General features: G+C 58.4%; 8 protein-coding genes across 8 annotated transcripts; 6 read left to right on the top strand and 2 right to left on the bottom strand.

Moving 5' to 3' along the window:
* Nucleotides 1-65: 65 nt before the first annotated feature.
* Nucleotides 66-1484, top strand: PSEUBRA_005131 (CTLH/CRA C-terminal to LisH motif domain protein; the record flags this gene model as incomplete). The annotated part of the gene is made up of 1 exon (XM_059465530.1): nt 66-1484. One exon carries the CDS (start codon nt 66-68, stop codon nt 1482-1484), a length of 1419 nt encoding a protein of 472 aa, XP_059321613.1.
* Nucleotides 1485-1856: 372 nt separating this feature from the next.
* On the top strand, nt 1857-3054 carry PSEUBRA_005130 (Phosphoesterase domain protein; the record flags this gene model as incomplete). The annotated part of the gene is made up of 4 exons (XM_016438613.2): nt 1857-2080; nt 2178-2800; nt 2891-2912; nt 3009-3054. The coding sequence occupies 4 exons, from the start codon at nt 1857-1859 to the stop codon at nt 3052-3054; spliced, it is 915 nt and encodes a 304-aa protein (XP_016290439.2).
* Nucleotides 3055-3324: 270 nt separating this feature from the next.
* PSEUBRA_005129 (WD40 repeat) lies at nt 3325-4836 on the top strand (the record flags this gene model as incomplete). The annotated part of the gene is made up of 1 exon (XM_016438616.1): nt 3325-4836. One exon carries the CDS (start codon nt 3325-3327, stop codon nt 4834-4836), a length of 1512 nt encoding a protein of 503 aa, XP_016290438.1.
* A 141-nt stretch (nt 4837-4977) lies between these two features.
* Nucleotides 4978-5544, bottom strand: PSEUBRA_005128 (Yippee/Mis18; the record flags this gene model as incomplete). The annotated part of the gene is made up of 2 exons (XM_016438595.1): nt 4978-5235; nt 5404-5544. 2 exons carry the CDS (start codon nt 5542-5544, stop codon nt 4978-4980), a joined length of 399 nt encoding a protein of 132 aa, XP_016290437.1.
* A 4965-nt stretch (nt 5545-10509) lies between these two features.
* Nucleotides 10510-14577, top strand: PSEUBRA_005127 (Signal transduction response regulator, receiver domain protein; the record flags this gene model as incomplete). Its single annotated transcript, XM_016438578.1, has 1 exon — nt 10510-14577. One exon carries the CDS (start codon nt 10510-10512, stop codon nt 14575-14577), a length of 4068 nt encoding a protein of 1355 aa, XP_016290436.1.
* Nucleotides 14578-14813: 236 nt separating this feature from the next.
* PSEUBRA_005126 (Glycoside hydrolase, family 31) lies at nt 14814-17900 on the bottom strand (the record flags this gene model as incomplete). Its single annotated transcript, XM_016438566.1, has 1 exon — nt 14814-17900. The coding sequence occupies one exon, from the start codon at nt 17898-17900 to the stop codon at nt 14814-14816; it is 3087 nt and encodes a 1028-aa protein (XP_016290435.1).
* A 1882-nt stretch (nt 17901-19782) lies between these two features.
* PSEUBRA_005125 (Protein kinase domain protein) lies at nt 19783-23418 on the top strand (the record flags this gene model as incomplete). Its single annotated transcript, XM_059465529.1, has 1 exon — nt 19783-23418. The coding sequence occupies one exon, from the start codon at nt 19783-19785 to the stop codon at nt 23416-23418; it is 3636 nt and encodes a 1211-aa protein (XP_059320411.1).
* Nucleotides 23419-24055: 637 nt separating this feature from the next.
* On the top strand, nt 24056-26536 carry PSEUBRA_005124 (Rhodanese-like domain protein; the record flags this gene model as incomplete). Its single annotated transcript, XM_016438577.1, has 2 exons — nt 24056-24269; nt 25071-26536. 2 exons carry the CDS (start codon nt 24056-24058, stop codon nt 26534-26536), a joined length of 1680 nt encoding a protein of 559 aa, XP_016290433.1.
* Between the last annotated feature and the right edge of the window lie 50 nt (nt 26537-26586).

The following is a 26586-nucleotide window of genomic DNA, read 5'->3' as shown; positions in this document are numbered from 1 at the left end:
CTGAGCTTTTCGCACGACCACACGTCTTGACTCCGTACGGCTCTGATCGGGCCAAATTTCCCATGATGGAGGCAGTACAAAAGTCGCTCGAGCAAGTCGCAAAGCGGGCTCCGGGCTTGCACTCCAACTCGGCATCCGCGAAAGCAGCAGCCACCACCCCTTCCGTCCATGACTCGATCGACCGGCTCATCGCACAAGTCGAAGCAGCCAAAGCCGCGCTCTCCGCATCATCATCCTCATCAGCACCCAATCCAGCTGTGCTTGTAGCAGAGCTCAAGTCTTCGGTGGAATCAGCACAAAAGTCCATCCTCGACCGTCAGAAGGAGTTCCACGCTGCGCTCTCAAAATCCACAAAGGCGCTCGACAAGAAGTTCCCCATCCCCATCGATGGCGTCGCGGACCCTGCGCTCTTTTCATCGCCAGAAGCGCAGACTGCGCTCGAGAGGGTCATCTTCAATCACCTGCAGAGAAACGGCGACTGGTCGACGAGCTACAAGTTTGCAGCAGAGGCCAAGCTACCACTCTCGCCAGAGACGGAAGCGCTGTACGTGCAGCTGCACAATGTGGTAGCTGCCATGGCGAGAGGTGACCTACGGCCCGCGATAGCATGGGCCGAAACAGAGAGAGCCTGGTTGCAGTCGAGAAAGAGTGGGTTGGAGTTCGCACTGCACCGAAGTCAGTTCATCCGCATCGCAGCGGGAGCTATCCTGCCGGACAGCGACGATGCTTTGACGAACCGAGATCCGGATGGAGAGAATGTCGAGATGATGAGTGCTTCCATCGATCAGCTCCATCCCGCATCGACCATGACAAACACAGCCGTCGCTGCAGCCGGATCAGCGCTTGCCCCACCACAAACCAACAAAGAGAGAGCGCTTGCCTACGGCAGGGAGCACTTTAAGCCGTTCTGTGCCAGCCACCTCCCCGAAATCGCGCGTCTTTATACGCTGCTCACTTTCCTACCCGACTTCATCCCTGCGCCCGCTTACGGACCGGAAGGCCTTGACTCGGTTCCCGTCGAGCACCTCCTGCCCACTGTCCTCCCCATCTATCGCCCGCTTCTGGACGCCAACCTCGTCCATGCACCTCTCCTCGAGCCGCTGTTCAAGCTCGAGTTCTGCGCGCGCAATCGCATTCCCAAAGACGCGCCGCTCTCGATCGGCGTCGAGGTCGGCGCCGGTGGCGCTCTCAACAAGATCATCAAAGTAAAAGCGGTCATGAAGGAACGCGGGAACGAGTGGTCCCAAGCCGACGAACTACCCATCGAGATTCCGCTGCCGACCAAGCTGCGCTTCCACTCGATCTTTGCCTGTCCGGTCAGCAAGGAGCAGGGCACCGAGCAGAACCCGCCCATGATGCTGGCGTGCGGACACGTGTTGTGTTTGGAAACGTTGAACAGGTTGGCCAAGGGGAATGGCAGGTTCAAGTGCCCCTATTGCCCTACGGAGAGCTATCTGCACCAGGCAATTCGGGTTTACTTTTAGTTCAGTTTTGTTTCGCAGCATCGCATTGTTTTCTTTTGCACCGCATGTACTTTTCGTCATTTGTCTGTCTTTTGTCCGGTCAATCGTGGCCCGTTTTGCATTTTGAAGAGATCCGCTTGAGGAATGTCTGTTGCCATGGCATGTGTGAGCGGGGAAGCGAGGGCGGCATCCGAACGATGGAGCAATGGTTCCGCCGGATGACGCGCAGGATGCAGGTTCAGGGTCCAACGTCGCGCACGAGCCTGTCCAAGCCGGCGGTGACTCCTCCTTCACTCCCAACCCTCCTACCATCGCTCCGCCCAACCTCCTCCGCGTCGCCTCCCCTATCGAGCTGACCGAGAAGCCTTTCATCTAAGCAAGCAAAGCCACGTCATGTCGGCAGTGGCACACGCAACCCGCGACACGCGCGTCTATCAGACCTACCCCGTCTCTTCCCCGCCCCCTCGTCCCGGCGAGGACTGGGTGCGGTTCGTGCTGATCTCGGACACGCATTCGCAAACGACGCTCATCCCTGATGGCGATGTGCTGCTGCACGCGGGTGATCTGACCACCTTGGGCCAGCCCGAGGACCTGCGAGCCCAGGTGGAGTGGTTGAAGTGAGTCCCATCGCCCCGTTGTTGACTTGCTGGGGCTCTGACTGACATCCAAATCTCGTTTGGGATCCGATGATGAATCGTCATGGGATTGGAACAGGTCCCTTCCGCACAGTGTCAAGGTGTTTACATGCGGGAATCACGACTTCTCGGCGTGCACGGCTAAGAACTTCTACGAGACCCGCGGTCGGGAGCTCAATGCCAAATACCACATCCCCGGTTCGCCCGACGACGTTTCCTCCGCTCGCTCCATCCTTGACCCCACCAACCTCGGGCCTAAGCTGCGCTACCTCGAGAACGAGTCGTTCGAGTTCACCGTTCCGCGCAAAGGTGTGCAGCATCGAACGTGGAAGCTCTGGGGCTCACCGTGGTCGCCCGAATTCGAGCGTTGGGCGTGGAACTACGCGCGCGGGCCCGAGGCGAGGACCATCCACGCGGGGATACCTCGCGATGTGGATGTGATTATCACCCACACCCCTCCCTTCGGACTCGGCGGGCTAGATCGGATACATAACGGGACGAGTGTCGGGTGCGAAGAGCTGACAAGACGGCTCACGGCCAAGAAGGAGGATAGGGAGGCGTTGAGGCCGAGACTGCATGTGTTTGGACATATACATGAGGCGAGGGGCGTGAGTGTGCTGGGGCGGGATGGGGAGGAGATGGTGCTGGTCAATGCGGCGTTGGTCGAGTACGATCAGGGTCTTTGGGAGAAGGAGCGCAAATGTAAGTGCCGCATGCACAGTGCGAGGAACTCCAGGAGTGCTGCTGACAAGTCTGATCTTTGTTGCATCGCTGCGATGGGGATGGGAACAGTCTCGTATACGGTCGTCTGCCAGTGAGTATCGACCCAAGGATGTCGATGCTAGTAGCTGGGACGAGGTACGAAGAGAGAGGCTGACAGATTTCTCCTTTGCTTTGCTTGACGCTACAGACCGGTCATTGTGGATATACGCGTCCCCGCTGCGTCTTCGCTCTAGCTGCAGTGTCTGATTCCGAGTCAAGCTGCATCTGTGCCATGTCATGTCATGGTCGACACCATCGTGAACAGCGATATCGTTGGGTCTGTGTATGAAGACCGGCAGGCTTGAGACAAAGTTCTCGGAATTCGGCCTCCCATTTTTCGCCTCCGCTAAGAAGAAATTTTGAGAAAGCAGAAAATGGCGACCCTGCCCAAAAAGGTCGACTTTCTCCCTCCTCATCACCCATCATCACTCTTTCTTCAGCTCGACTCGCAACGATCCGCAAGCATGAGCGCGATCAACGACTACGACGGGCCCTCGCTGGCCACATCATCCACTTCGACGGCCGAACAAATCGTGCCCATCCACCTCACCACCTCGCTGTCCCAATATGCCATCCCCTCGGGTCCCTACATGGTGCCCATCTCATGGCGCCGCACGCACCTCTCTACGCTCGTCAACAAGCTCGTCTCCTCCACCTCCGAGTCCACCGGTGCGGTCCCATTCGACTTCATCATCGATTCTTCGCTGCTTCGAACCACTCTCGGCGAGTTCCTCGAGTCGAGCGGGTTGACGTCCGAATCGACGCTCAACATCGAATACGTCCGTTCGACGCTACCGCCCACACGACTGGCCGCGTTCGAGCACGACGACTGGGTCTCCTCCGTCGACTGCACCTACGCAAAGAGTCGAGCCTACATGACGAGCAGCTTCGATGGCAGCATCCGCATCTTCAGCCCATCCAACCCCACCGAGGCAGCACACACGTTTAGCACGGTGCACAAGAGCACGCTGCAAAGTGGTCGAAGTGGCGGATTGACATGCGCGAGATGGACGGTGGATTGCGAAGCGGTGGTAACGGGCGGTATGGATGGACGTGTCCAGCTGTGGAGTTTGAGCGAAGAAGAAGGGTGGAGGAGCGGGAGGAAGTGGGTTGGTGAGGCGCATAATGGGCCGGTGGGCGCGGTGGATTGCGCACAGGGGACGGACGTGACGAGTGTTATTAGTGGTGGGTGGGATGGTGTGGTTGCTGTGTGGGATGACCTTGTTTCGTCGGTGGAGGTGGAGAGCGATGAGGAGGAGGAGGATGGGGCGAACAAGCGACGCAAGACCGTCAACGGGTCGAAATCTACCAAGACCACCGGCTCGAAGGCGGGCAGTATCGAACCCACGATGGTGCTCTACCACGCGCAGCCCACCGCCCACGCCGTGACTGGCGCCAAGAACGTTTTCACCCCCACCTCGCGCGTTTCGTCCTTGCTATTCGAACGTTCTCCCTCTGGTAAAGACGCCAACCGCGCCTGGTCAACGGGGTACAACGGTCAACTCAAAGGTTGGGACCTCTCCAGTGGCGGTGTTACACACACCTCCCTGTCCCTCCCTTCCTCCACTTCGGAAGCGCGACCCATGCTCTCCCTCGCTCAACTGGCAAGCGGCTCCCTCGTGGTAGGCACCACAGACCGCGCCGTCCACCTCTTCGACATCCGCTCGTCGTCCAACACGCTCGGAGTGCACATCGCAAACGCACACCGCGGCCCCGTCGACGTGGTCGCCGCCCACCCGATCGACGGAAACCTGTTTGCGAGCGGTAGTGGCCTAGAAGGCGGGGCGAAGGTGTGGGATGTGAGGAGTTGTAAGAAGGCGCTCTTCACGCTGGATGGTGGGGTGCAAAAGGGGGAGAAGGGAACACTGGCATTGGGATGGAGTCGGGATGGACAGGAGGTGGTGGCGGGTGGCAAGGATAAGTGTATTACTGTTTTCAGGGGTAGCAGCATTGGTGTCAGCGAGACGACGGTTTGAACCGCCATGTCACTCTCCCACAAAGCTTTCAAGGAGTGTGCGAGACGTGAACGAAGATGCGATTGCAGACGAACAGGAACCGAGACTGAGACTGAACAACGCCCCGACCTCGGACGAAAGGTCGAACGATGGGGAGTTGTGCTACCAAGCATTCACCTTCTCGAGCGCGACCTTCTCCATGATGCTTTTGCCTTCTTTGTACTTCTGGCTGTGCTCCCACGCTTTGAGGTAGAACCAGCCGAGCGTCTTGCCGCATCCCTTGCAGGACAGGTCGCAGACAGTGTGGATGCCCGTGAGCAGATGCCGGTCCTCCGAGGCGCCGAGGGAGGTGTTGAGCGTGGAGGAGAAGAGGTACGCCTTGCCGTCTCGACCGGAGAAGGCTTTGGAGATGATCTCGTCCTATAGAACGAGCGAAGTGGGTTTCGGATGCGAGAGCGCGGCGTTGCGAGGAGAAGAGTGTGAGTGCAAGTGCGAGTGTCGAGAAGGGGCCGACAGGGTACAGGTAGCGATGGGAGAAGGTGTGAGCGATGATTCAGAAGAGACATCGGTTAGAGGATGAGGGCTTACCTGCAGCGCAAGATGTGCACCGCACTCGGCGCACACGTAGCGAGGCGTATCGTCGGGCAGCCAGTCGAGCATCGGCGGTGCCGCTTGAGCGTCTGACGACGTGGAGGCTTGCGAATGCTGGGAGGGCGACGAGGAGGACATTGTGGCCGACGAATACAGAAGGAGGGTGGTGTATGCCGCGGTGTGAGGTGCCAGATGAAAAAGCCTTGCTGTTGTGCGACTCGAGACAGAGCCGTGCCCGACAGTGCAGAGGGAGGAGAGGGCCTCAAGTCATCGTCCAGCTTGAAGCGTCGCACACTCAGTCGATCAGGCCGAGATCGTCGAGAGCAATGGAGCTGGTGTGAAGAAGATAGGCTTATGGCCGTTGATGCCAGCCTCCGGCACGGCCTGTTCTGATGACTGCGCACCCAACTCATCAAGACTGGATTTGTGCCTCGTCCAAATTTTCAAACGCAACTGGACCCTGCATCGCTGCCCGCGGCCCGCCATTTTGGAAGGCCGCTCCGCTATTGTCCGCTCACGCGACGTCGGAGCTGCCGCCTTTTACATCGTTCATGACAGACTACCTCACTCGATCACAGGTAGTCATTCGCACGTTTGGGAATGGAGAGCTGCTTTTGTGATCACAGACAAGGATGCATTCTGCTTCAATTGTCAATCAGCGGCGGTACAGGCTTGCGCTTCAACGATCTGGATCTCGCGCACGTCGGCGTCCTGTTCATAGTCGTCGCCGTGGCATCGGTAGCTTCGCTGGTGACGCCGACGCTCTGAGACGAGTCAGAGGGTGCGTCGCTAGTTCGAGGTACTAGCAGGGGCAATTCGAAGGTCACGACAGATGTCACTTGGGATGAGGCCCCTGTAGAACGAGAGGTATCTGGTCTTTCGTCTTGGGGTCCCGGGAAAGGGTCCTGCCCTGCGTCTGGTGCGGTCTTGTCGGCTTTCGGTCGAGGTTGCCGATCAGGATTCGGTGGAATGTGCCCAGAAACATCTTTTGCTGGCGAGTGCTGTGCGGGCACAGTATGAGAAGTCCTTTTCCAGGGCGTAACGCGGGCCGTCTCCTCATCCGGCTTGCCCTCGGTTTCGTGATCTTGTCGCCACGCGCTTTCCCGCTGCCGTCGCTTGTACAGCCACGCTAGCGCCATCAATCCCAGTCCGATTAGCAGAACAGGCACAGTGACTCCTACAGCGAGGGCTGTGGTAAGTCTTGAGCTCGAAGTCTGGTGAGGCTGTTGCGGCGTCGTTGCGATGGTAGTATTGGCGCTTGAGGGTGGTAATGACGAGCTAGCATCGTTCGGTCCGCCGTCATCGATGTTGGGCAAGCTTGAAGGAACCGCAGATGGTAGTTGCTGATAGGTGGACGAAGTCGATGAGGAGGACGAGGAGAACGAGCCGAAGTTGCTGCTATCGTCAGAAGACGACGTCGTGGATGGACTGTAGCTCCCAGCTTCAGTATATTCGCTGGCGTTTTCTTGGCCACCTGGCGAGCTGTCGGAGGGGAGAGGTTGATAAGCAGAGCCTGGCGACCAAGAGCTCGACGGGTCCGGCGATGGATCGACAACCGAGATTGCTTGTCTCGTCCGCAGCGTCTTGCCGGACGGAATCGCTTCACCGAAATGGTCGCTTACGATCTGGTCGAGCCCAATGCGTCCTGGTTCTTCACGGATCTTGTGTGGTTCAGTAGAACCGAATTGCGACGAAGGTCTTCTACCTTCAGCCGTGGAATACTCTGATGATCTTGTTTCCTTGTTGATTTGGTGCTCTGTAGCCGCTTCTGAGCCGCCAGACGTTCCGGCTGAATGTTTCTTTGAGGTTCTGGCTGTCGTGTTGAGCAACCAGGGGCTGGCGGGATGAGATGCTGGAAGGTTCGCCGATCGAAGGCAATCTGATCCAATGACTGAGGCGGATACGAGACGAAGCCCCATGACGAGACAGAGAGCCAGCTGCATCGCCACGCATCCGCTTCGCAGCAAAGATCGGAAGTGTGCCATCGTGACGTTTGGTAGCGATGCGCTACCTCCGGGACCTTGTTCGAAAGCAAAGACGAGAGTCCGAGTAAAGACTGTAGGTGAGGGACCATGGATCCCTTCGAGAGATGCGGCGTCCTCGTTTTATACTTGTCATCGTCTTTGTGGGCTGGCGTTGCCAAGCAGGCGTGAGAGGTGGGACCTCGAACGTCAAATTGTCTGCAGTGCCACAAATTGGCGGCTGCGAATATATGAAATGTTGTGAAGAGCCGGCCGCGGACGAGATCCATCCCCGCCAACAGGGCCGCCAAGGGTGGGCGACGGCCGAAGCCGAATAGACAGGACTCAGACCGCAGTTGAGGTGCTAATTCTGTCAAGTGGCCAAGGCACCTTGTACGTGCGAAGAAATGAATGATGAGGTGCGGTCGAGCCTCGAGAACACAGCGACAAGGGATCGTTCAGCCACTGTCATGCTGTACGGACTTGATTCGGTGGGCTGGCAACGTATGCGACGTGAATGAAGCAGTCGGCGTAAACGATGCGTGAGACACTTTGGCAGACGACCCGCAGCGAAGTCCGCGAGTGATCAGGTATGAGACTGCTTGGACCTCCTGATGGCGCCAGACTCCTTCATCGGCCGCTCGATAGCGGGAGTAGTCGTCTGAGGTCCGATAAGCCTCCGACGCAGAGCGATTCCTTCACGAGCCCGCTATGCGAGAAGGGCGGACCCCTTCGAACCGCGGATGGATGCTGCCTAGCCCTTCGCGCTCACTGGCGCCGCTTCAGCCCTTGACACCTCATTGTGTCCTTTCGTCTCTGAGCGCGTCGAGTCTGATCTGGTCTGAGGGCGGCATGCACGAAGCATTGCTCGATCACCACTTTGAGCTGCCTTGTTTGGCGTCGCTGGAAGTCATAACTTACTAGCTTCCGCATGGTGAGAAAATGGCTGAGAAAATGAACGCCCAAATCTTGTAAAAAAAGGAAACAAAAAAGTTGGTGCCTCCCTGCTCAGTCAATCGAAAAGAAAGCGGCTTTTGATTCGATCACCTGAAAGGCATGCGTGACACCTCGCGGCAAGAATTTAGAGCTCTGCATTGACGAGGTAAGCCTCGTGTGGCTTGCAGCTGCGCGTGTGATTCATCTTGCGGATCGGAGGGGAGGGGCTGAAGATGAGGTCTCTCATGACTCGAAGGTCTCTGCGCGAGCTCTCGAATCTATTGTTGCGCTCGGCAAAGCTTGTCTAGACCATCATCTGGAAGACAGCAAGAGAAAGGAGCGGGCTACGGCGTCCTAAAGTCACGCCCTGCGAAGTGTTTGACCGGCAGAAGCTGCTCCGTCCATTTCGCCTGCCAGATCTGCGTCACGCTGTGGCTTGCAGCACACACGCATGCCATGTTGCACTCATGGACACCAACAGCCGCGCCAAACTTTTGTGCGGCCTGGAAGCAAAATTTTCGTTATCAAGCAAGCAGCTGTGAAATGGTAGGCCCATTTCCTTTGTTCCTTTGCCTGTATTTTGAGCGTTGACTGGCAAAGTGCCGCGATTCAGTCGATCGACAGAAAGGGCACGCCAATCCCAGGGTCCAGGTGCCAGATTGATTGGCGAATTGGTAGTCATGCTCTGAGCCAGGGGACCCTGCTCGCCTATGCATCGTCTGAAACGAGATGAAAAGCTTGTTGGGCTTGAAGACCGTTCAGTTGAATCAAAGGGCAATCTGTGTGCTGCCGACTTCTTGTTTGAAGACATCCCTTCAAGCAAGAACGGCGATCACTTGAGCTCCAGGTCACCGAGTCTTCGACAGTCTGTTCCCGTCCTTCGACCTTTCAGCGAATGGCCGCCCTCGACGCTCGATTTGGGGAAGACGAGACAGCTGCTCATGACTGTATCAGGCTCCAGCTTTCAACGAGGGAACGGGACGGTACGGGTGACGAGCCCGTTCACGGTGAATCTGAGCGTCCTCTTCTTGTTTGGATTGAACTGCTGCGTGGCCAGATTGATGATTTTGGGCAGGTGACTTGAAGCGGCACGCTTTTCAAGGGTCAAGATTCAGGTTTCCAGCTCCGACGCGGCTTGCTTGCTGCTGCTGCGTCTGCTGCTGAGGCTCGTGGCTTGCTTGCTGTTTGTGAGCCCTTTCCCTCGCTTCGAGAATTGCCAGTCTGCAAGCCTTTTTTTCTGACTTGTGTGCGTGTGTGTGATTTTCGCTCGCTCGCTCGCCTGCGTGACTGGGCCCTGACCGTGTCCGTGCCCTTTGAACGCTCTGCCGACTCTGGCTCGCCCTTTGGGCAAAGAGCGCAATTTAGGCGTTTGGCGTGGCTGTGGGAACGACTGCAGCTTTTGAGCTCTGTTTTCCTGTCTCTCCTTCTCGCGACCCTGACCACCGTTGCTGCTGCTGCTCACCGCTGCCGCTCGCCATTTCGCAGTTATCGCTGCCCTCTGCTCTTTCCATTGACACCCATCATCCTCCTCTTCCCGCATCATCCGTTTCTTTGCTCGGCTTCCGCGTCCCAGTCTCGGCTCAGCACCAGGATCGCTTCGACACTCCATCGGAAGTCTTCGTCCAGCAACGAGTCTTCACTTTCGATACGTCCGGTCTCCCCACCACCTTCTTCGACCCCCCGCAACAGGCTTTTCATTCGAGCAACAACAGCCGCCTTCCCCTTCGAGCCAAGTCTTTCCCATCACGGCTGCCCCACTACCACCGCGTTGCACCTTGACCCACTTTCATTGCAAGCATATACGAGCTTGCTCCGGTCAGCAGCTTACTGTTCTCCACCACTGCGTCTCATTGTTTGGCGTCGATAGACTTGCTCCTCGGGTCCCTTGCTCCTCTTCGCTCATCGTCTGTCAACATCTTCGCCCAAAGGATGTCTTGCGCAAACGTCCACTGATCGTCATCTCAGCATTTCGTCGTGCTGTCGCCTCTTGCTCTTCATTTGCAAGCGCCCACCACGGCCAATCGATTCATTGCTCATTCTCATCTCCACAGCATTCCCACGCTCCACGCGAATCGCCTGCAATCCGAACAAGCTGACCCGAGTGTCTTGGTCACCACCGCCGGCCCTTCCGTCGTGTCCAACCGCAGCAAAGCACGAGTCTTCCACATAAAACGTCGATCTCAGCTATCGGCAGTCCCTATTCACCATGGCAGCTACCTTGAATGCACAGTCGGCATTGCCGACATCGGGTGCCTCCCTGTCGCGCCAGACCACCACGCCGCTTCCTGATCTGGCCTCGTTGCCCACCGACCTGGTCGATCACCTCCTCCTCCTCACACAATCCTTAGTCAACTCGAGACCACCCCCCGCGGTGCGTCGCGCCATGACGGTGGATCCAACAAGGACGCCCAACGGAATCCAGACCAACACCAGCGGCCTGGATATCGCCCAAGAGCTTGCATCCATCGATCTGCAGGATGGCGACGAGCAGTTGGACGGCATCGTCCGCCTGCCTCTCCCCTCTTTCAACTCTCCGCACACCGACGACCGCATAAAGACCATCGAGCATAATCTGGGCAAGCTAGCAGAACGTCTTTGGCGAGCAGAGGATCATCTCGACGTGGTCGCTCGCAACCACGAGATCGTACGCACGCCCGGGGCCGTCGAGGATGCTGCGGACCACGTCAACGGCCGCAACCTCTTCTTTGGCAAGCCTTTCCCTTATCCACTCTCCCACTCGCAACCGCAGAGCACCAAATATCCGCTGAGCTACCCGCTCGGTATGGGTCTCAACGGCCCTGTGCTTCTCACCGGTCAGCATCCGCGTGCCGACGATCCCATCGGCTCCTTTGAACGCTACAACGACGAGAGCGGCCTCTCCGCGCAGGAAGAGCTTCGTCTACTCAAGGCTCAGGTCCAGGATATTGCGCGCGTTTGCAAGGCCGTCGCTACCGGAGATCTCACTCAGCACATCACCGTCCCCGTACAGGGCCACGTCATGGTCGAACTCAAGGAAATCATCAATCAGATGGTCGATCGTCTCTCGCATTTCGCCGCCGAGGTCACGCGTGTCTCGCTCGAGGTAGGAACCCAAGGCAAGCTCGGCGGTCAAGCCGAGGTGCATGGCGTCGAAGGCACGTGGAAGGAGCTCAAGGATGTCGTCAACCGCCTCGCTGCCAATCTCACCAACCAGGTGCGCGGTGTCGCCCTCGTTACGAAGGCCGTCGCTCGTGGCGATCTCTCGCAAAAGATCGAAGTCGAAGCCGATGGAGAGATTCTCGAACTCAAGGTCACCATCAACGTCATGGTCGATCAGCTTCGTCACTTTTCCACCGAGGTCACGCGTGTCTCGCGCGAAGTCGGCAGCAAAGGTCAACTCGGCGGTCAGGCCAACGTTCCTGGCGTGCAAGGTGTCTGGAAGGAGCTTACCGACAACGTCAATCGCATGTGCTCCAACCTGACAGGCCAGGTGCGCTCCATCGGTGTCGTTACCACCGCCGTCGCAAAGGGTGATCTCACCAAGACCATCGACATCGACGCCGAAGGAGAGATGGCCCAGCTCAAGGACACGGTCAACTCGATGGTGGGTCAGCTGCGCATCTTTGCCAGTGAAGTCATCCGCATGTCGATGGAAGTCGGCACGTACGGCAAACTCGGCGGTCAAGCGCACGTGCCCAACGTCGAAGGAACCTGGAAGGACCTGACCGAGAACGTCAACAAGATGGCCGACAACCTCACTTCGCAGGTGCGAGAGATCGCGCGCGTCACCAAGTGCGTAGCAGAGGGGGTCCTCACCGAGTTTATCAATGTCGACGTCAAGGGCGAGATCCTGGATCTCAAGCTCACCGTCAACAACATGGTCCGGCAACTCAAGACACTCTCCGACGAGATCATCCGTGTGTCTGTGGAAGTAGGAACCGAGGGTCGTCTCGGAGGACAGGCCAAGGTCAACGACGTCAAGGGCCAGTGGTCTGTCTTGACCGAGCGAGTCAACGGCATGGCCAGCAACTTGACCACCCAGGTGCGCTCCATCGCCACCGTCACGACTGCCGTTGCGCGCGGTGATCTCAGCAAGACCATCAATGTAGAGGTGCGCGGCGAGTTCCTCGATCTCAAGTTGACGGTCAACAACATGGTGGAATCCTTGCGTACCTTCTCGTTCGAGGTGACCCGTGTCGCCAAGGAGGTCGGTACGGAAGGCAAGCTCGGCGGTCGCGCTACCGTGCTCGGCGTAGGTGGAACGTGGAAGGACCTCACCGACTCGGTCAACACCATGGCGGCCAATTTGACGCTGCAGGTGCGTGCCATTGCTCACGCCACCACCGCCGTAGCACGCGGTGACCTCACGCAAAAGGTCACCATCCCTGTTTCCGGGGAGATGCTCGACCTCGTCAAGACCATCAACAACATGATTGACCAGCTCAGCTTCTTCGCCTCCGAGGTGACGCGTGTCGCTCGCGAGGTAGGAACCGAGGGCAAGCTCGGTGTGCAAGCGCAAAAGCAGGATATCGAAGGTCTGTGGGGCGAGATCACCGACAACGTCAACATCATGGCCAACAATCTCACGTCGCAGGTGCGTGCCTTTGCCCAGATCACCGCCGCTGCTACCGACGGTGACTTTACCCGTTTCGTCACCGTCGAAGCGTCGGGTGAGATGGACTCGCTCAAGACCAAGATCAACCAGATGGTGTACAGTCTGCGCGACAGTATCCAGAAGAACACGGCCGCTAGGGAGGCCGCCGAGCTGGCCAACAGGTCCAAGTCCGAGTTCCTGGCCAACATGTCGCACGAGATTCGAACACCGATGAACGGTATCATCGGTATGACGGCCTTGACGCTCGAGACCGAGCTGTCGCGCTCGCAGCGCGAGAACTTGGTGACGGTCTCGACGCTCGCCGGCAATTTGTTGGCTATCATCGACGACATTCTCGATATCTCCAAGATCGAAGCCGGTCGCATGAACGTTGAGGAGATCCCCTTCTCATTGCGCGGCATCGTCTTCAGCGTCCTCAAGACGCTATCGGTGCGAGCGACGCAGAAGAAGCTCAACCTCATGTACGAGGTGGCTCCCGACTGTCCAGACCCGCTCATCGGCGACGCGCTCCGCCTCAAGCAAATCATCACCAACCTCATCGGCAACGCCGTCAAGTTCACCGATGCGGGCGGACGCGTCGCCCTCAAGTGCAAGCTTTCTAAGATGGTCAACAGCAACGAGGCCATGCTCGAATTCTGCGCTTCCGACTCAGGCATCGGCATCAAGCAGGACAAGCTCGATGTCATCTTCGACACCTTCTGCCAGGCGGATGGATCGACCACGAGGAAGTATGGAGGTACGGGTCTCGGTCTATCGATTTCGAGACGACTCGTCAACCTTATGGGTGGTGACCTGTGGGTGCGGAGCAACTACGGCAAGGGATCCGACTTTTTCTTCACCATGGTGGTCAAGCTGGATCAGATCACCGAGGAGCAAGTCAAGGAGAAGATCCGACCCTACGCCGGACGCAACATCTTCTACCTGGATACGCTGCACGACGAGACGGGGGTGCAGGCCATGATCGAGGATCTGGGACTCAAGCCCTTTACGGTGCACAGCGTCGATGAGGCATCGCATCGCAAGCGCAGCATGCCCCGCATCGATGCCATCATCGCCGACTCGCTAGCCGTCGTTGAGGATCTGCGCAATGTCGAGCACCTGCGCTACATCCCCATCAACCTCGTTTCCCCAGCACAGTTGACGCTCAACCTCACCTACTGCCTGGACCACGGCATCAGCTCGTACATCAACACGCCCACCTCGCTCGCCGATTTGTACTACGCCCTGCTGCCCTCGCTCGAGTCGTCGGCAGCGACGCCGAACGAAGGCGCCAACGAGGTATCGTACGACATCCTGCTCGCCGAGGACAACGTGGTGAACCAGAAGCTGGCGTGCAAGATCCTCACCAATCAGGGTCACAAGGTGGACATTGTCGACAACGGTCACCTCGCCGTTCAGGCGGTCAAGAAGCGCGGCTACGACGTCATCCTCATGGACGTCAGCATGCCTGTCATGGGCGGTATCGAGGCGACCATGGCAATTCGCGAGTTTGAAAAGACGCTCGGCGATGATCAGGTGCCCATCGTTGCTCTGACCGCACACGCCATGCTCGGCGACAAGGAGAAGTGTCTCCAGGCGGGAATGAGCGCGTACGTGTCGAAACCCATCAGGAGGGTCGAGTTGATCAGCACGCTGCACTCGTTGTTGAGCCAGAGAAAGGTCGCCGGTGGAAGAGCGTAGCCGGAAGAGGCACGTTCGGGGGGAAGCAAAGTATAGTATCATCTTAGCATATGTTGTTGGTTCGCGATAACTTATTCAAACGCATTGCTGGCTCGATGGTTGTGTGAGGGGAAGTGATGGGAGAGTATTCAAGACTTCTTTTCATGTCATAACTTCAGATGCCACCAATGCTTGAGATCCAGATGCTATTCCAGAAGACGATTCACGTACATGGATGCGATGATCCTCGTCCCCATTTAGGACCAGGAGACGTTCCACTGGCTACCCAGATCCAACTGCAACCCAGTCACATTCAACAACTCCCTACCTCCGTCCCACTTCCACTGCACCTTCTCGCCGCCCACCATCACGGTCTCTGGCTTCTCCCGCACGTCCAGCACCACGACATTCTCGAGTGTCTGGTTGGGTCTGAATGCGCCGTCCATGCTTCCACTGACGGACTTGTCCTGCGCACACACGATGAGGGTCGAATTGTCCGTCGGAGCAGGGGTGATTCCGTCATCGAGATAAAAGTGTTGCTTGGCCCATCCGTCGTTGTTGAGATTGACGACCAGGCCGAAGGGGCTCTGGGCGGTTTCGTGGACGGTATATGCCGGTTTGGTGTGGGTGAGCAGCGCCCTACCTGGTCGAAGATGCACGTTGATGGTGCTCAACTCTGCGGGGACCGTCACGTTCTTGTTCGGCACCACATCGAGGGCTTCCCACGTGAAGACGTTTCTCCACCTACCTCCCGCCGAGGGGAACAGCGCCTTGATGCTGGTCACGTTCGGCTCGAGCGTCGGGCTCACAAGGAGATCGTCTCCGAACAAAAACTGGTGTGCGTAGTCTTTGGTCTGTTCAAAGACCTCGTCGAATTCGTACCACACCGCCCGCACTGCCGGTTCGCCACTGGCACTCGCTCGCGCCATGTGCGAGTACAAACTCGGCAAAATCTCGTATCGCTTTCTGATCGCGATCCTCGAAGCGTTGGCGACGCTGTCCCATCGGAAAGGCTCCTGTGCGATGGCCCCAATGGTGTTGTGGTTGCGCATGAACGGCAGAAAGGCACCGAGCATCATCCATCGATTGCACAGCTCCTCGTCAGTGTTGCGATTGAACCCGCAGATGTCAGCTCCAATGAGGTGGATGCCAAAGATCTGGAACTGCAACACGCCATCGATGGATTGGGCCATCCCCGCGCCTGCCTTGTACGCTTCCGAGCCGGGGAGGATCGTCCATAGGGCATAGTTGTCACCGAGCCAATGACCTGTGTATTTGCCGGCACCGGGGTAGGTCGAGCGCGAAATGAGGAAGGGACGCTCGTTGGGCCGGATGCTGCGTAGGGCGTTGTAGAAGTGTTGTTCTTCCAAAGTGCCATCCAGATTGTGCACGTCGTAGAACGCCAGTTGGCCGTCAGCGGAGACAGCATCCATAGCAACCGTCTTGTGGTCCAGATTGATGTTGAGCGGCGACTCGCTGTTGTGGATGCCGTTGTGAATCGCATAAGGCGGATTGGAGAGGTAGCGCTGCGTCGCGTTGGCATACCGATAATCGGGTGTGTTGGGACCAAACTTGTCGTCCGTCTGACGTTTCACCAGTCCATCTTCGCGCGAGAAGGTAGGGAGAAGCGATCGTCGTTGGGCGGGCGAGTCGTTGTTCTGCACGGCACCCTGTTGGAAGGTGTAGCTTCCGTTGAGGGTGATATTGCCCGACTTGCCCCATGTGAGGTTGTTGTAGCCCTGCGGCCAACCTGCGACGCTGGTAGCAGCGGTATAGGCGGGGGTATCGGACAGGTTGGTCTCTGCACCCGCCGCATTGCCGATCACGAAACTGCTCGGCTCGTTCATGTCGAGCCAGATGCCCGAAAAGTCGACAATCTCGCTAAAGTTGCGGATCGCCTCGGTCCACCATTGCCCGGCATTCTTGGCCTGCTGGTCGACAAAACTCGTGTACCCGGGCCAAACCTCGCCGATGTACTCGGTACCGTTGCGGTTGTGGAGGAAGACGTCGAGCTCATCCCCCCGCGTGCCCGGGTAGTACGTGTCGGACGAGTTGGTAGGTGCTTTCGGGATAGCCATGTCGATGATGGGGATGTAGTGCTGATGGTTCTCCCTCAGCTTCGAGATCATTTGCGCAAACTCGCTCTGCGGGAAGCGCTGCGGATCGACGGTGAAGTCGCGGAAGGACTGGAGGTAGTCGATGTCGTTCCACTGGACCTCTAGCGGAATCTCATTCTCGCGCATCGCATCGATAATCGCTTGGGTATCGGAAACGTTGTTGTAGCCCCATCGGCAGAGGTGGAATCCAAACGACCAGTAAGGATGGAGCACCGGGTTGCCGACAAAGTTGACGTACTGCTGAATGGCCGTATTGGGGCTGTTCTTGACACAACCGTCCACTTGGTAGTCACCACTAGTAAACCGAAGGTCGAGGGTGCCACCGATGGCACGGTACTGCACGACGCCGCGTCGGAGCAGCACGTCCATACCGGCGGTGTTGAGCATGCTCACCGAGTGCGAGGCGAGTCTGCCATCGCTCCCTCGACGCGTCTCGAGGTAGACCGGATGGTAGCCGTACATGTTGCTGTCCACCGGCGTGCCCGCATCGAGCGTGAAGAATGGTTGGAGCGTCTCGTCCGAATTGCGACGGAAACTGCCCGTCACGTACTCGCCTAGCCCATAAATGTTGGCATCCTCCGGCAAGGCAGACGAGAGCTGGAGGTACTGGTTCTCGAACACGAGCTCGTGCTTGGGCATAGCGGTGCTGTTGCGCTTCGTATCGCTCGAAACGTTGTTCATACCGTTGTCGTACGTCGGGATGTTGGAGGAGCGCGTGTCGAAGATGACATCGCCCGTGGAACGACGTGCGATCCAGAACGCCCAGCTGCCCGACTGAGTACCGTTCTCCGCCGTGTGGTGGAAGATCAAGTCGCTCGCTTCCGCAGTGGAGCCATCCTGGATGTTGGCAGGGTTCGAGGAAGCGCGGTCAAAGATCAGGCCGTTGGGAAGCTGATACTGCTGTTTAGCAGTGTCGTAGATGTGGACGTGGAGCGTGTGCTTCTTTTCGTAGACGACCGAGAGGGTGAGATTGTGGATGTCGACGCCGTACGCATTGCAGGCGGTACCGGCGAGCGAGAGCTGGGCGGTGAAGCCGTGGTCGGAATAGTTAGGGGAGCCAACGAGCTGGTAGCCTGGGCAGGAGGTGACGTCGAACGACGGGGTGATAGCGTTGTTCCGCGCCTCCAGCTGCTTGTCAAGGACGGTAGATGGGAGGGCGAGAGTGGAGGAAACGGTGGCAAAGAGCGCCAGCAAGGGCGTCAGTGAAGCCGCCTTGAAGGGACGCATCTTGGTAAGAGACAGCCGGTAGGGGAGGGCTGGTCGAGGGAGGTATCGTTCGTGATGGCGGGCCCAACGGTGACCGGCACTGACGAGCTGCTATATATGGGATGCGTGCTCGAAGAGCAGGACGGAGCACCGTGTTCCAGCTGCCTGAGGACGAGGCGCCCGCGCGGCGCTCCATCGAGACGCTGTGTGCGCCGTCATACAAGTGCGGGGGCATTAGCTGACAGCTCTTCTCGGCGAAATTTTTCCCTTGCCCCCACGGCGACTACACGCAGCAGGGTGCGAAGATCCTCCGTCAGCCTTGTCCGCGGTTAGGCGAGGCAGCAACGACGGAAGTCGGGTGACTGCGGCAGACGAGTCGGCGGGCGGACAGGCGGCGGAAGTCACAGTGCAGCGGATAGCGTGAAGCCGACGGTGCGAGTTTGGAGAAATGGCTTAGCGAGGTGCGGAGTTGGACCGAGACAAGAGCGACGCGCGATGGTGTAGCACTGCAGCTGGATCTCGATGGCCGCTTGGACAGCCGAGAAGTTTGCGCGATGCCAGGCGAGATTCCTGTTCCGCGGCATGCACTCATCGAGCAATTCCCTCTGCAGACCAGGCGTGGGCGGTACAGTAGGTGAGGTCAGGATGCGGAGGGCAATTCAGCATCTATGACGACGGCGTCTCTGCCGGGGAGTTATTGCCGGGGTTGCAGGAGAGAGCAGCTATCTGCAAATCATTGACGGCGCAAAGCGAAATAGATCCGCACAAGACGCCGGATCTGTACCCTTGTGCGCCGTCCAGCCATCGTCGACGGCGCTGCGGAAGGAAGAAACAGCTGTTAATCCGCCGTGTACCGCGGTTCACTGGTCGACAGATTGGACAGGTGGCTCGGAAGGTCTTCGGAGAGATTCTGACATGAAGGGATCCGCCTTCTGCGCGCTGCAAGATGTGCTCTGGGGCCCCTCCTCAGTGGAAAGCAGGAATCATCGCACAACATACACACTTGCGGGCGAGGGCACCTGCTGATCGATAAAGAGGATCATCGGCAATGCACCAGCTTAGTCTCAACATCGCACCGAAATGGCTCCTAGCGAGTCCGATTGTTGCGAGCGAGCCGTAGTTGACCGCGTGATTGGCCACACTGTGAAGGAGAGCCCGTAGGTGGTACTGAGAGAGCATGCTTCATTACTGCAAATGAACTCGAAGCTTCAAGGGGAAGATAGATGATCGTGTCAGAACAGCGAGAAGGATCAACACGATGGGAAAAAGCGGGTGGCTGTTACGCCCCCTTTGCAAACAATTGAATGTTTTCTCAAAAGCCGTCCGAGTGAACTCTAAATTGGTGTTGTTGGTGGATTGCAAGTCCGCCCTGCTGGTGACCGGCTTCAAGACAGGGGCATGGTGCGACACGGCCATGTGTCTGCTGGGTCTCGACCTTGGACCCACATGATCTCAGATCTCTCCCACAACAACGGATCGCCGTTGCCGACGATGCGATGCATGCGTTGCGTCTCTGTCAACTCTGAGCATCTCTGTGGCTTGAGAGCGAAAGCCGGTGGACGAGACTCGTCACACTGCGACAAAGTCGACGCGCGGCGGGAAGTGTTGGTCTCGAATCTCGCAGATCTGCACGCTTTCAAGATAGAAAGGGGCGATTCAAACCAAACAAGGGTCCCTTTTGAATTGGCCGCTACAAAATCTGCATGCAGAGAAACACTCAAGCTGATGCACCCTCAACGTCAACCAACTCCTATTCCTTTGGCTCGCCTCTCCTAAACCTCTCCATTCACCATATCATTTCACTGTTCACGCCATCCTTACTTAAGTCAAACATCCGTAGGATCATACAAGGCAACTATCGAGGTCATATCCACGCGAACCGCACTTCGATCCGCACGACACAATGGCCATGGCCGCAGCACGTCCGCAGGGCGCTAGGCCCATGCCTTCTTCCTCTAGCTCAGGAGGTAGTGCAGGTGGAGGCGGCAGTGGTGGAGGAGGCGCCGGTGCCATGCCCTACTATGGTCAAACCAGTCTCGCTTTCGCTCAACCTCCTCCTCCTCCCGCCAAAGAAGCCGCTTGGTACGAGTACGAGGAGCGAATGCGTCCTTCCTACATCCAACAACCTCCATCGCGACCGCTTGCTCCTTCTACGCAGTACAACCAGCCATACAACCAGAGGATGCCTCCTACTGTCAGCCCATCGGCGTACGCCAGTGCCAATGCCTATACCTCCCACGCACATCCTTACTTGGCACCACAACAGCAACAAGCTTACCAGCAACCAATCGTTCAGCGCGCTTCTCCTGCCTATCAGCAGCCCGTGTATCAACCCAGGCAATATACCCCACAACAGCCGCAGCAGCCTCAACGATACCCTCAGCAAGCCGCTCAGTCGTCCAGACCGCCTCCTGCGCCCTCCGCAAAGTATGCCAACCCGCATCTCAACAGCGCTCCCTCTCGCTTCGCAAACAACCCTTCGTACCGCGACACGGAAGAACCACCTCCTCGCTCGACCGTTCAGGGCAGTGCCTTCATGCACAAGGGTTTCTGGGATATTCTGTCGCTCGTCAACAACCAGGGTCCATCGCAGAATCGACTAGCTCCTCCCTCCTCGTCGCAGCGTCCCTCGTCTCCTGGCAAATTCCGCGCCACCCTCAGCAAGGCCTCCGGTGCGCTTCGCAAGAACACCCAGGATGCCTTCCAAGCCGGTCCCGAGTATGGCGCCAACGCTGCTTACATTGCGAATGCCTCGCCTCGAGGTCCCAGCTCGCCGCGCAAGGAGCCATCGGTGGCTGTGCCCGGTGCCTTCCCTCGTCCCTCGTTCTCTGCACCCTCGACGCACACGGCAAATGCCTCTGCCATCAGCACCGCCATGAACTTCTTCACCCCTGCTATTATGGGTCCGAAAGCGCAAAAGAAGCGCATTAGCGTCGACATGGTGGGAGCACCACAAACGCAGACCTTTGTTCATGCGGCTCATGCCAGCGACGCAGAGCAAGCCGAGGTCATCCTCCACCGATGGGGTCGTGATGGCGTGGGCAAAGTCGCAGATCCGACGTGGGTCGAGCCCATCAAGGAGGCCCTCCGACTGCAAGCAGCTCGAAACCAAGCCGAGGCCATCGCTCAGGTGCAAGCTGCCATGCATCAGGAGAGTCTCATCCGCGACAACCCTCGTCCGCTCCAGATTGTCAACGGTGCACCCAGCCAGATCTCGATGCTCACCACCACAACCGCCACTGCAGGTCACAGCACACTCTCCAACAACACTCTTCGCCCTGATGCGCCAGTGTCGCGCGGAGCCGCTCCCGCCTTGTCGCCTGCACGCGAGTCCAAGGCATTTGCCGGGATCGCCGAAGAGCCTCACTTCAGCGCCGATGCTGAGCTTCAGGCGGCTATGAACGCGCAGATGCAGCTCTCTTCCCAGCCTGCTCAGCCGGTCTTCAGGCCTGCGGCACTTCGCACCAACACCGCCGGCACACTGCTCGTCAACCCTTCGCCTCCCGTCGCTCGCGATGGCAACGTCGTGGCTCCAGACTATATGATGTACCGTCCGCCCTCTCCCGGCGCTTCCAATCGCAACAGCCGCAACATCGACGGTCTCCCCTCTGCTGCTCCCAACGCCATCAATGCCATGTTCGAGGCTCCTGCTCAGGCGGACGCATACCAAGGCTCTGCCGAACGTCGCAACTCGATGGTCATCCTCGACAGCCTTCGCTCTGTCGACACGGCTGGCATGACGGACCTCGCCGACTTTTCGCAGCCCATCGGTGCAGCTGTGCGTCCTTCGCTCGAGACCGTCGAGAAGAGCGTGGCCGCCAAGATCTACTTCGAGAATCTCTACTACGGCATCCTCAAGAAGCCCAAGGCGCGCGACACGCGACGAGCGGGACTCGAAGCCGAGCTCGCCGCGCTGCGCATCCCCGAGCACAGCAAGGAGCAGATCCGCGAGGCGTGGATGGCCAACGAGACGCGCTACCTGCGCGACCTGCGTGCGCGCGTCAACATCAACTCGTTCCTCAAGCTCAAGACCATCGGTCACGGCGCATTTGGTGTGGTAGCGCTCTGCAAGGAACGCCAATCGGGCCAGCTGTACGCCATGAAGCAGCTGCGCAAGGCTGACATGCTGCGCAAGGGACAGGAGGGGCACGTCCGCGCCGAACGAGATCTCATGACGTCCGCCTCGGCCAGCGCTACCGCCAAGTGGATCGTCAAGCTCGTCTACTCGTTCCAGGACGTCGACCATCTGTACCTCATCATGGAGTTCATGGGCGGCGGTGACTTGCTCAATTTGCTCATCGAGAAGGACATCTTCGAGGAGGACTTTGCGCGTTTCTACGTCGCAGAGATGGTGCTCGCCATCCACGAAGCGCATTCGTTCGGCTACATCCACCGTGATATCAAGCCAGACAACTTCCTCTACACGTCCGACGGTCACATCAAGCTCGCCGACTTTGGACTGTGCCAGTCATTCCATTGGGCGCACGATGGAGCCTACTACGACCAGCAGCGCAAGAATCTGCTCAAGAAGCATGGTATCGATCTGGACGACTCGCACGCGGCTGCTGGCATGCGACGCCCTGCCCAGGCGACGGGTCGTGCAGGCGGTGCTGGTCCCGGTCAAGCCGGTGCTGGTCTTTCCGACAAGGAGCTGATGGAGATCATGGCCGATCGCAATGCCGATGGCACGCCCAAGACACACGTGCTCACCTGGCGCGAGAAGAACAAGAAGAAGATCGCCTACTCGGTGGTCGGTACCAACAACTATATGGCGCCCGAGGTGCTTCGCGGCTTGGGGTACGATCAGGCGTGCGATTGGTGGTCCCTCGGTGTCATTGTCTTCGAGATGCTCTACGGCTACCCACCGTTTGTATCAAAATCGAGGCATCTGACGCGACAAAAGATCCTCAACTGGAAGCAGACGTTGCGTTTCCCGCCGAAGCCCAGGATCTCGCGCGAGGGACAAGACTTTATCTCGCGTCTGGTCTGCGAGCGGGAAGATCGGCTGGGCAGCACAGCCAGCGCATCGGTCAGCCGACCCAACAGCTACCTCCAAAGTGCGCGACGATCCGGTTTTGCCAACCAGGGTCCATCCAGCGGCAGCGGTGGTGGGCTGCAGGATGGCGTGGAGGAGCTCATGTCGCATCCGTGGTTCCGGGGCATTGATTGGGACAACTTGCATCGGACGCGACCGCCGTTCCAGCCCGCGCTCAGCCACGCCGGTGACACGAAGCACTTTGAAGACGACATCGAGGATGCACCGCTGGCAGCACCGGGTGCGGCCGACAACCCGAACGCCGACCAGCCCAGAGACCCGATGTTGAGGGACAGGGAGCAGGGCCCCAAGCTGCTCGAAATGAGGAAGCAGCTCGCTTTTGTCGGATACACGTTCAAAAGTCCCAAGGCATTCGACCCGAGGGAGCAGCTGGCCGACGAGAGGAACGTCATTGCTGCAGAGAAGGCGGCGGGCATGACGCCGAGGGGCCGGACGATGGAGCCCACCGAGATGGGCAGTCGCATCAGGAGCATGTCGATGTGAGCCGGCTCTCGGTCGTGGATCCGCTTTCGGTTACATTTCTTTTTCATGGACTCGATACTACTTTCATGCTTATGTTGCTAATGATACCGCTAAACCTCGTTATCTGATCCGATGTGGTGCTGTGTTCACTGTTCAGAGGCCTCGCCGCATCGGGACCCAGGTTTAGAGTCTTTCCCGAACCCCCTTTGAAAATCAAATTGAACGTGCGAGCAAAGAAAACTTTGGGAGGCGAGACGGCGGAAATGCACGTTTGAATAATCGCCTCGGTCTAGGCCTGCGGGTCAGTCTGTGAAAGAACCCGCTCGCGACATGAAGAAAAATTCTCCGCTTGCTCGCTGGTGGGCCCTCGTTCAAAATCGAGGGCCCGCCTGTGGTCCTGTGGATTGTGATGGATTCGACCGCTGGTGAGCGGACCGAGTTTGGTCGCGAGCGTGGCGCGTGAACCGCTTGCTCCTCCATCGAGAGCGGAAGCACACGGCTTTGGCCCGTCTCGATCGACACCCTTGCCCCTCGCTCGCCCGGCCCGCCCTTCCACCTCAGCAGGCTGGAAAAGTTAACATCGACGCTCGCTCTTTTCGTCGCCATCACCCATCGCCCCCTCCATCACCTCCTCATCACCTCACCTATCCTAGCAAACATGTCGACAGCTTCAAAACACACCTACGATCCCAGCAGGATGAACGTCTTTGCTGGGCCCAACAGTCTGATCGACTACTTCAACCCGGACAAGAACGCGCCGCTGCCACTCGTCGAATTGCCACCCCAGCTCAATCCGTACCACGACGATGGCGTGCGCATCTATGCCAAGATGCTCACCGCTCTGCCCGCCACCAATGTCAAGAGTTTGCCCGGTAAGTACCGCGTCCAGTTGCCCGACCAAAGACTCTGCATATCGCTGGATGAAAGGCTGAGGCGAGAATCGAGCTTCTTTGCATCGCGACGTCTGTCCTCGCGATGCTATCGCCAGCTCGATCCTCGGAGGAGTCCTCACGATGGATGTGGTCATGAAGGACGGACGGAAGGATGCAAGGACAATGCTGCTTCGGCAGGAGCATGCTTCTCGCAGACCCTAGATAAGATAGTGAGGGTACAATAGGCGGCGGGAGCATGACAAGCGATCTCCTATCTCATCTGCCTAGCCGACACGAAGGAGGGCAGATAAGATTAGATCTAGCATCGACTATTGACCGGTCGCTGCTGCAGCTCTTACGTGCTTTGCAATGCACCGGAAGGGCGCAACAATAGCGGGGGCAAGTGGGCTGCAAGGGGCGCCAGAGTTGATATCAACTTGGGCGGCGATGGCGAGCTCGGGCTGTGGCGGGCTCCAGAGGTGCTGGGCGTGCAAACTTTTGCACTCTTTGCTCAGAGCTGGCGCAATTGCGTGATTTGGCGCTCGATCACGCCATTTCAAACCAGCTGCCGCGGGCCATCTGAATTTCGCGAGAATTTTAGGATCAACGAAGCGCCGGTGTAACAATGTCAAAAACAGGATCCAATGCAGGGTCTTTGTGTCGACGTGCATCGTCTTTGATTCTTTCAGCATGCTGACCTTCTCCCTCTCTGCTAACACTGCTATCGCTGCTCCTGCTCGTCATTGCCATCATCGCCACCACCTCTCGTCACCATCCACAATGCTCCACTTTACTCAACAGCGCTCTCGCTCCTCGAGGCTGGTGGCGTCATCTCCCTCGACTCGACCCCCGAGCAGCGCGCCTCCCAACCCATTCACACGGTCACCGAGTCCTCCTCCGGCTCCACCGTCACCTCGATGTCGATGATCGCGCGTCAGCACGGCGTTTCCAAAGTGCGCGCATGGATGTCGAACAAGGTCTCTCCCACCAAATCTTCCCTGATGCGCTTCTTCGGTCTCGAGCTGGCCCTTTTCGGCGGTCCCTCCCAGTCCCCGCCCCAAGATCCCATGGGTGGCATCGCCAAAGCGGCCTCGCAAGGCTCCCAACCAGGCGTCTACAACCCAAACCAGTACGAGAACCCCGCCAACCCTGCGGCGCATGAACGCTGGACCGGCGCGCAACTTCTCGCCCAGCTGCCCGACATCAACGTCTTCGCAGGCGGCATGGGCACGGGCGGCACCATCACGGGTACCGCCACCCGTCTGAAGCAGGACCAGCCCGATATGCACATTGTCGGCGTCTGCGTGGCGAGGGGGGAAAAGATCCCCGGTCCTCGTCCGCGCGAGCTGCTCGAACCCGTCGACTTTCCCTGGAAGCCCCTCGTGGATGACGTCGAGGACGTCGCTTCGCGCGAAAGCTACACGCTGTCCATGCAGCTCTGTCGGTACGGCATCGTCTGCGGTCCCTCTTCTGGCTTTTCGCTGCAGGGTCTCTTCCAGGTGCTCGAGCGCAGAAAACGGGCGGGAACACTGCAGGCGCTGCGTCAGCAAAACGATGGTCAACCCATCCAAGCCGTCTTTCTCTGCTGCGATCTACCCTTCCAATACGTCGACGAGTACTTTGACAAGTGCGACGCCGAACTCTTCCCACCCATCGTCAACGAGCACCTGTTCAAGGTGGATCAGTACAAGTACTCGACGAGTTGGGTGTTGGACGTTGCTTCTGCGCAGACGATGCTCGTCTACCCGCGCTTCTCTTCTTCGTCGCACGTCGAGCTTCCTTCGCCATCCGAGTTGAGTTCGGATCCGTCCGAGTCGGATTCGGAAACGTCGGTTCAGTCCGCAGGCCTGTTGCGACCGGCGATCATCGATCTGCGTTCCCGTCGCGATTTTGCAGCGGGCCATCTGGCGCATGCACGAAACATCCCGCTGTCCAGCCTCAACGCTGACGATCCTAGCCCGTACGCGGACGCCGTGCTGCTCGCGACCCAGTGGACCGAGCTGAACAAGCGGTTCGTTGAACAGCCGAGCGTCGAGCACGAATGCCCCGGCAACGGCGTCGCAGAGCTGAACGCGTTGGAGCTGCCCGAGATGCTGGCTTGCCTGCGCAAGAGTCAGCGCGAAGCGCTCGTGGTCGATTACGACGGCGAGACGGGTCGTCTAGCGACCAGCGTGTTGCGCGAGGCAGGTGTCAAGGCGTATAGCGTCGTAGGTGGGTGGGAGGCGCTCACCAAGCAAGGCGTACACCTCGTCAAAGGTTCCGCATAGTTCCTTCGTTGCTCCATCTTTCTTTGTTTGCATAGTCTGTCACATCATTC

The sequence above is a fragment of the Kalmanozyma brasiliensis genome (genome assembly GCF_000497045.1).
Source record: "Kalmanozyma brasiliensis GHG001 unplaced genomic scaffold PSEUBRA_SCAF5, whole genome shotgun sequence".
Lineage (NCBI taxonomy): Eukaryota > Fungi > Basidiomycota > Ustilaginomycetes > Ustilaginales > Kalmanozyma > Kalmanozyma brasiliensis.
This window is presented reverse-complemented; position numbering and strand designations above follow the sequence as displayed.